Raw genomic sequence first — 9,206 nt, forward strand, 5'->3', positions numbered from 1 at the left:
ATCCATATAGTTTTCTTTGCACCTTACAACTGTAATTTATGTGAAATATGTATCTCTCCAGAGAATACTAGTGTATGCTTTATCTTAGGTATTTCAAAATATTTCAAAAGATCAAGGCAGATACATGAAAATGTTCAATTGAATAAAATTAAGTTGCATAGTTCATTCACACATGATTAAGTCCTATCTGCAAGTCAAGGTGATGAATGGTGAAATATGCCAGTCAGGCAGTTCTCCAAGCCACGAATATAAATGTTAAAAGTTAAAGTTAAAGTGGAGTGGTATTTAGAAGACACTTTTATCCAAAGTGACACTGACTCTTAACGTTTGAGGACTAGAGACACCATATTATAAATAGACATACAAAGTGAATTACAACCCCTACACCCTATCGTGTACTTACTTTGAGTAAAGTATGGAGCCAGTTTGAGTGGTGCCAGAGTGTCAAAGTTCTAATACCCTCAGAGTTTAGCTAAAGCTGCAGTGTCATTGGTATACATAACACCGGCAACCTTCTTTCTTGGCAACTACACCTGACCTCATCTTTTAACTGACCTGCTGCGCTTCTCAAGAAAAATCTGGTATTGAATTGGCTTCAGACTAGCCTAGAAATCTAGACGCACCCTAGCGGCAGCAATTTACATTTGCTGCCAGGGCAAGTCTAGCAACCCTCTGTTGGCTTGTGAGCTCGAAAAATTAAACTTCTATCAGGCCAATCAAATCGTGTATAGAGTTGTTAGGCGGGCTTAACATAATGATTGATGGCAGAGTTGCAACGGTTTGGCTTGAATTCCCTGCTACTTGAAAACAAATAAGATAATGTTGCTGTTGGCGAACTGTGTGACACGAGTTAAGCTTTTATTAAGTTGGCAAAAGTTTGAACTAACCAACTAGCTGCTGGTGGGAAACGCATGGGACTCATAGCGCTGTCCTATTGTGTGCAGAGGGAATTTGAAAGACAACCAATTATCCCGCCCCTGGGACTGAGCACTGCGAACGGTGAGTGCCCAGACCCTACATTTTAATGTGGGTCTAGCTCGACAGGCTAGCTTCAGACGATACTCAGGCAAAATTTCATATGTGCTGATTCTTACCAAGTTGTGGTTTGTGAGATTGGAATCGTCATCAGGAAAAGGTTTGGTTACTCCCATAGCGACACAGTTGGCAAAAATGGCCAGTAGGATGAATATATCAAAAGGCGTGGAAAGATGTGGAGTTAAGGGAAATGGGACAGCATGAGATGATGCATCGACACACAAAAAAAAATGTGTAAAGGATCAATCAGCCAATCAATCAATCAACCAGCCAATCAATCAGTCTGTTTATCATCTGTGCAATAGCAATCATTATAATGTTTAAGTAAATATTTAAGTGTGTCTCTGTGTGTTTGTGTGAATGTGTCTGTGTGCCTGCATATAAATATGGCAAATAGATGCATCCCTGAGTGTTGGGGCCACATTAGGCTCCATAGTTGCCTAATTTACCTACATGAAGAACCGTTGCCACATACACACAATAACAGAACCGGTTCTTCTTGCATTTTGGGACAGAGCCTTGTTCTAGAGTGAAAGGATATTTCCATTCCACGAGGGCGAGCGCCGCCATGCGTATGGGGTTGCTCAGCGTCAGGCAGCAGAGAGCTCGGGGGGCGCGCAGGGCCGACTTGTTGGCCTGCATCTGCTTCTTCTGCCCTCCAGCCCTCTTGCGCACCGAGCCGGTGGAATTGAGCGTGTCCGTCTTGCCGAGGTCCCCCCCATTGGAGGCCATCTCCCCTCCATCTGTAGAGACAAGACAGCGTCACAGAAATCAGAGGATATCAGTCCCGAGGGGTGGGGTGGGGAGGGGGGTGGGGGTACTGTTGCGCTCAGATGAGATCACAGGGGTGTAAAACCCAGTAGGAGTAAGGAGGTAGAGGTGTGCTGAAACGTCTGCAGTCTGCATTAAAGATGTGTCAACTTTATAAGACGTTGTCCTGCTTTTTGTTCAGAGTGCAACATAACACAAAGTGTCCATGTCACTCAACTGGACGAACAGGGTACTAATGATGATACCATAGAGTGTGGTGGACAGACTGTTATCTACACTGTAGTCTACTGTATGAATCATATGGGAGAAAAAAGAAACTCCAAGAAAAAGTGAAGATCTGCACAATAGAGCTCCCATTTAAGCATTTTTATTGCTAACGTTTCAAGCCCTGAGGAAGGGCCGTAAGGGCTTGAAATGTTACCAATAAAAAAATACTTAAATGGGAGCTCTACAGTGTGCGGATCTTCACTTTTTCTTGTAACCGTATCTTCGATCGTGCACCTGGATTATTCTTGGATGTGCGTGATTAAACCGTGCTTTTTCAGAAAAAAGAAACTTAACATCAGGAATACATGTAGTGTATTGATTAGTAATACATGTATTGATTAGTAATGAATGTTTAGTGATTGTATGTGGAGTGCATGCTGTTGTCCAGGTCTAAATGGTCCTGCACACCAGTTGTGTGGCTAATACAACAAAATCGATCTATTTATCTATGTATGTGCATGTTTATGCAAGATTTAAATAAAGTGAAAACCTGTATCCTGACATATAAACCAAATGGCTTGACAACACCATACCTGGACGCGTGGACAAACTGACATAACCAAGTCAAAAGTGCTTTAACAGATGCCACATCTATGACTGAAGACACTGGCTATCAGGACAGCTGATACAGTGATACAGTGTCATGTACATATTCACTATAGCATTAGATTTGTGTGTGGCATAACATCTGACAGATTTGCCTCATCAGAGGATGAAGGATAACTAATACCTACTACAGCATTATCACAGGACACTGACTTGACTCACATCACCTTATGATGCGCTGTGGCATCTACTACGCATGACGTAGTTATGAGACTGTTATGACACAGAGCTTTAGGATGTGCAACTGTGTAACTCCACAAATGCTTCTGATGAATTCAGGTTAATTGTGTTTTATGATGCACAGCAGAAAGCTGTGCATCATATTAGACATAAAGTCTATTGAGATGTGTCTTCATTAATGCTCTAAGCATTTATATCTTTCCACCTGATTAACATTTGAGAATTGAAGTTCCCATATTACTTTTTTTTTTAAAACAGTACACGTTATTGGGGATTAATATGCTAGTGATGGAACACTTCTGAAAACAGCAAGCTCCTGTTTTTGTTAATCACAGGTGAATAATGAAATTCAATCGGCACAATACAATATATGGAATATACATTGCAATTGCCATGCAGTACACTATAACTACAAGGTTGGGTTTGATCCCTGGTTGTATAAAGTACAGAAGATTGGAACCACAGTGTTGAAACAATGGCTACACTAGTAGCATGTGCTACAGGTATGTACCTCACTTAAATAAGATGCTGTAAAGTGAAATTGGTAACTTGGGTTTTGCTTTTGGGGCATTTGATTAACTAAATCAAGTATGCCCGGCTAATCAAGAATACCACTGATGAGTGGTTCAGTACACAGCAACCTATAAACAACCCTAAAGCCAGCTGTAGCAACACATTTTGACTATTTCAGACCATTGTCACATTTCAAGAACCAGACAGAACTTTGGACTGCATGCACTTCAGCGCATAAATGGTCAGCCATATGGACAGAGTTAGGGTTTAAAGGTGTCACTCTGTAGAGGTGCCATGTAGGATAGGACAGATGTGACCTAGTTCCTCACACACAGACTACAGCCAGAGCAACTCAGCAGGTTACAGGTACCACTCTCACAGCCAATAGGAGGAGGAGTAATCTCAACACTAACCAATGGCAAGGTTTCATAAATAAATTATCTTCAAACGCACTCCGAATTCTGCGATTCTGGTATCTTTTATACATACATAATTTTAGCATTGAGGAGAATGGAAAACACTTCTGTAAGCATTCGTCTATTTAATTAGCTACTAACCAGGCTACCATGATTATTTGAGGCTTCCAAATAGTACATTCCAATAGTATATTCCAAAAGATACAAAACATCGTAGGCTAATAGCAGCCTAAATATTCCCCAGGTCATTTCAAATGAACTGAAGACAGGTTAATATAATACGCATAAGACATTTCTCTAATGCATTCTGCTCTCTGATCCGCTTTTAATGGACACTCAAATAGAAGCTTCTATGCCTCTACTACAGTGCGATGAAGCAGTGATTAAACTTTTCTCTTTTCTATTTCACAGTTAACATCTGACTAAGCACAAAACCTCTAATGAATCTTACCTTTAGTAGCCATGTCAGTTCAGCACCACGCCGCTGTCATAAAAGTTTCTCCGTTGTCTAATTCTGCCGGTTTCCGACAATTGGCAACTTAGAACGCACCATGCACAAGGTGTCTGTCTTGCACCTTTACAGTAAAATGTTCAGGTAAGGTTGTCCAGTACTTGATCTGCGAAGGAATAACGTCCCTTTTAGCTTCATTCAGATTGCAAATCTGAGGCTATGTGCAAACATGCTACAAAGGCTATGGCACTCTCTTAATAATGCCAAGTTTGCATCACACTGCACTTACAGTAAGTAGGCTAAACGTGTGAATATCAGTCTACTCTGTGTCCCCGGTTGCCTATTCCTTGTTGTAAGCTTTGCATTTGGGATTAGTGCGATTGAGCCGGTTAAAAGGGATGACCATCTTGAAACCTCTTTAAGGGTGGAGAAAGGACGCTCGGAACTTCTGCTCGGGATTTGATTAAAAACACAGGTAGGCTAGCCTATGGCTCCGTGGAGTGTGGCGTTGCAAATGCAAGTGCAGTGGTCTACTTGCAAAAACAATGTTTTGTATATTCAGTACAAGTAATGTAAAAACGAAATACTCATAACAATAAATATGATTGTACCTTGCGCCCCATGTACGGTGATAAATGAAATATGCGTTTATTTACAAGTGCCTTAAATGCCAACAAACAGGAATGGCCACTTCTGCAATAATACATTTCCTCTGACATCTTAAAAATAAAGTCTAGGCTTAAGTTCTACAGAACATGTGAAAACAATGTAAACATGAGGCACATAAAACAAATATATGAAGGTACTCATGGCATATATTTATAATGCATGCTGCTTGTTGTGCCTAATGGAGTTTCATATTAGCAATACATTTAAAAACACTGAACAGTAAACTGAAGGCCACATACATACAGATCAAATATAAGAACATGATGACACAAAAATGTCAAAACAACAAAGCAGACATTAGAGTTCCTGGCTCGCCACACAGGGCAAACCACCACACACAAATGCAAATTCCTGATTTTATATAAGTGGTAAACATCCTTCATTGAAATCCAACTTAAAACAAAAATGGCATATTGTTGCATGTACTGCAACTAATCTTCTTTGTGACAAACAGTTTCCCCATTCTACACATCCAAATGAACCATCAAGCCACACACACACATACCCTAATCTTAAATAAAGTATGGACATCTGTCTAGTTACTTTGGAGGCTGTTGAAACAACTTTATAAAATTAACACCAGCACAATCACTCCATATGGTTCATATAAATTAAGACACTTCAGGCTACAGAGGTGGGACTCCTTAATATAATATCATTAATTTAGTGTAATTAGTTTGTTAAATAATAAATTAACGAAAATTAAAGGCATTTGAGGTCTCTGATTGGCTGCCTTTTAACAGATTTTATGGCTAACCACGCGTTATTCTTATTGGTCCTGGAGTGCATTGTTAAGCTAGCTATGCTGCCATGATGTATGCTATTGATTTGCTCGAGTGTGCAAGTGTTCAGTCCAAAAATAATAAAAGCAAAACTGTTTCATATACTTCATGTTGGTCAATACAAACATCACTGAATGCTTATCTAAGCATAAACTCCTCCACCACCACCTCTCTCTTTCCCTCTCACACTCACACACTTTATATCATACACATTTCACACTTTATATCATACACATTTCTACATTTAAACATCTTCCTTATTGTTCTTTGGCTCCCCACCTACTGCCCTATTCCCTCTGAGAGGAGTCTGTTCCCAAACAACACCATTACATTTCTTTAATGTCATCCATGAAAGGCCTTCCTCTCCACTTCTCCTATGCAAGCTGCTTACACAGACAAAAAAAATGCTTCCGCACAAATCACAGAAGTCACAAAGGTCTAAAGCCTGCACAGCGGTGACAACTGGGCCATCACTAGGTCAGTGGTTAGACGTCATTCAATGATAGCAGACAGGATCTGTACATCTGTCAGCTTCTGTCCAGGTTGATATGTTTAGTGAGGCGTGTGCTATTTCTCAAACTGAAATCACACTCTACTCCGGTCCCCATTTTGATATATTGGATACTCAATTACCCACTTTAGTATAGATCTTTGTGACTTCAATGTTTCTATGTTTATTAAATGAACTGCGCAGAAGGATGTTTATGTGTGTGTGTATGTGTGTGCCTTAAGAGCCAGCCTCCTGCTCCAGTCCTAGAGCCTCCAGAACCAGGCCCATTGGGGTTCTCTTCAGGCCGATGCTCTCCAGCTTATTCTCCAGCTTGTTTTTCAGGTTACGCAACCGTGTGGAGGCATGGATCAGAATTACTGGGGGCATCAGGGAAATAAATTAATTCAATACTCAAGTATACTCAACACTGTAGACATCACAAACATGTTACAATGGGATGCTTCAGCAATAAGCCCCGAGAGGCCGTAGGTTCCAGGGATTTTAGAACAGCTAGGGGCACGACGGCAGTAAATGGCAGTTAGGCACGAAGCGATTGTCGATTACTCTCTTGTCAATTGTGAGGACATACTCACTCAGAATCCTACATTTCCCTTGTGTTACATAATACAAACCCAGATGACAAAACCCACCTTGTGAACTAAATAACTAATCTGAAAAGAGAGAGACGTGTAGGGGAGATACGTACCCAATATAGGGAAGGCGATGCCGAACAGAAACACAGCCACTCCACCGATCACGGACAGCAGGAGGTAGCTGGAGCCCAGGATGGCCACTAGGGAGAGCGAGGGGTGGTTCCGGCGGAAGCGCCTGACCGTAGCCTTGTTCTCTGCCGCCCATACAAAACCCAGGAACAGCAGTGTCACCACTGTGGCCCCCAAGCACAGCTGGAATGGCTCGAAATACCTGAACTCAGAAGAGAGAGGGGAAAATAGGGGATGGTGGATAAAACTTGGAGGAGTTAGTGAGGAAAAGGAGAGAATTGAATTTGTGGGTGTGTATTTAGAGGGAGTGGCACTGGCTGATCTAGAACTGAGTGGTCTGTCAGGATGTAGGCCTGTAAACACGGTCACTGAAAATGATCTGCTCCATACATGGGTCATAAGGCAACCTACCCCCAGAGCGGTGCTCTGGTGACGTGTGTGGTGAGTTTTTTGAGGTGTGTGCAATGTTAGCCTACTAAACGGTGTTTACAGTTTTTGAGGGTGTGCATTAAGTTGCGGGTGTCGGGTGAGCTGGTGAGAAAACGCAAGTAGGCTAAATTAGCCTACTGTTTTAACGTTCTTTTATCAACCAATGAACACAATTCCTTTATCTCATTCACCAAAATCATCGTTACTCTAAGTTCTGTTCCCCTGCCCTGGTGAATAAGCCTGGGCTACTGTTAAATCTGCAATCCGACAAAATGCCTAATTTGTAGAGCGAAACACAAAATTGCCTGCGTTGCATATAGCTTCGCAATTTGTTTGATTTGCAGGGGAATTTATATCCTACCCTTTCTTTTTTCCTCTGGTAGTTTCGATAAATATGACCATTGGATGGCATATGAATCAACAAAACGGAGATAGGCTACATTAATTTTACAGTGAGCTACATTCCATCGGTGATTGTTCAGCTGTGGAGTCGAGCTACAATATCCCATTGCCTAAGTATCCTTGCAAATTAATTAGTAGTCTAGTCATGGTAAGAACTCTTTTCTTTAGCTAAAGGCAAGTAGGCTAATTGCTTTCTTCCCAATATAAAGATACTCTAAATCTAACACAACATAATATCTAAAAAGTGAAATGTTTCCACGTAACATTATTCTGACATTACGATAACTCACATAGCTCGCTAGCTAAACATTTCACTGCCAGCACGTCATGTCTTACCCGATAAGGACAAGGAATCCCAGAAAGGAGACAAAATAATTTGTCTGGTAATACAGCAAGTTGTTGACTATCCGGTTATTCCATCGCTCCAAATTACGTACATCTGGGAAAGAGAAGCGAGCAGAGCTCCTGACAAAGTCGTCCAGGGTTCGTAAAGGCGGAGGCTGCACGTCCATTTTCGAAGGAATAGTGAAAAACTTCAACAACCACAATGCATCACATGACAACTCTCCACGCTGTTCACGGTTAAAGGGACCCACATCAGAGAATGTCTAACTAGATGTACCGCAGAGCGGTACAAAATCTGACCGCCGCCCAGTCCAGCACATGTTTTCCACAAAAATAAGTCACGCTGAAAGGCATATATGATTCTAACTGTCTCACTGAATTGCATTATGCACACTCAATTCTCACTGGTATCTGCTAGACAACAACTACCAAAACATGATTAGTTCATAGATTTCACATGTAAAATACATTTTATACAACCCCACCCCCATCTTGCCTGTTCATAATTCTGAGAAATTCTTGAATTGTGTGCATGTGTGCGTGTACATGTTTATGTGTGTGGGTGGGTGGGTGTGTGTGCATGTGCTTGTGTGTTTGCCTGTTTATGTGCCTGTGTGTGTGCATGTGCATGCATGCGTATATATGTCTACTGTGTGAGTATGTGTCATACCTAGGATTACTGTGAATGTATGTGTGTGCGTGTGTATCTGTTTATGCACATGTGTGCATATGGAATGGGTTTACATGACCCCTGGAGGCAAACATACGCAAAAAATTGGTCATCCTAGGCCCTACGGTTCTCAAGATATTTACAGAAAACTGTGTCTGCCCTACCCTCCTTTCGGTGGGTCCAGTCCAGTGGGGGGGGGGCCATAGATCAAAACGAAAAACGATGGTTCCATGCTATCCATGTGGGGTTACATGCCCACCAAGTTTCATAATAAGGGTATACGGGCTCTGCCCACATCCATCTACAGTCAGCTGAGCGGGACATGGAGAATTTCATTCAGGACGTTTGACACACTTTTAGACAAATTAGTCATAACATATTTTCTAATGTGCCACATGGATACCTTTTCAGAAATTAGAATGAAAAAATTGCCTAAGAGTTCAAAAACAACACCGAAG

At 41.5% G+C, this 9,206-nt stretch overlaps 2 protein-coding genes across 2 annotated transcripts in view; both read right to left on the reverse strand.

Moving 5' to 3' along the window:
- The window catches only part of cacna1fa (calcium channel, voltage-dependent, L type, alpha 1F subunit a), a 35,977-nt gene extending 34,783 nt beyond the window's left edge, over window positions 1-1,194 (reverse strand). The window contains 1 exon segment of the mRNA XM_048242265.1: window positions 1,095-1,194. Coding sequence (XP_048098222.1) covers window positions 1,095-1,151 — 57 coding nt within the window. The 5' untranslated portion in view covers window positions 1,152-1,194.
- Window positions 1,195-4,863: 3,669 nt separating this feature from the next.
- On the reverse strand, window positions 4,864-8,288 carry praf2 (PRA1 domain family, member 2). Its single transcript, XM_048242291.1, has 3 exons — window positions 8,070-8,288; window positions 6,887-7,104; window positions 4,864-6,557 (listed from the first exon to the last, which is right to left on the reverse strand). The coding sequence occupies exons 1-3, from the start codon at window positions 8,243-8,245 to the stop codon at window positions 6,418-6,420; spliced, it is 534 nt and encodes a 177-aa protein (XP_048098248.1). The 5' UTR covers window positions 8,246-8,288; the 3' UTR covers window positions 4,864-6,417.
- Between the last annotated feature and the right edge of the window lie 918 nt (window positions 8,289-9,206).

The sequence above is a fragment of the Alosa alosa genome, chromosome 4 (genome assembly GCF_017589495.1).
Source record: "Alosa alosa isolate M-15738 ecotype Scorff River chromosome 4, AALO_Geno_1.1, whole genome shotgun sequence".
In the NCBI taxonomy this organism is placed as follows: domain Eukaryota; kingdom Metazoa; phylum Chordata; class Actinopteri; order Clupeiformes; family Clupeidae; genus Alosa; species Alosa alosa.

What these genes read in the sequence shown, in the direction of transcription:
- praf2 (XM_048242291.1), bottom strand. Translation starts at nt 8,245, where the DNA reads ATGGACGTGCAGCCTCCGCCTTTACGAACCCTGGACGACTTTGTCAGG. An exon ending in GGATTCCTTGTCCTTATCGG is followed by an intron (nt 7,105 to 8,069) that starts GTAAGACATGAC and finishes TTCTGAGTTCAG; the next exon opens with GTATTTCGAGCCATTCCAGC. An exon ending in CATCGCCTTCCCTATATTGG is followed by an intron (nt 6,558 to 6,886) that starts GTACGTATCTCC and finishes TGATGCCCCCAG; the next exon opens with TAATTCTGATCCATGCCTCC.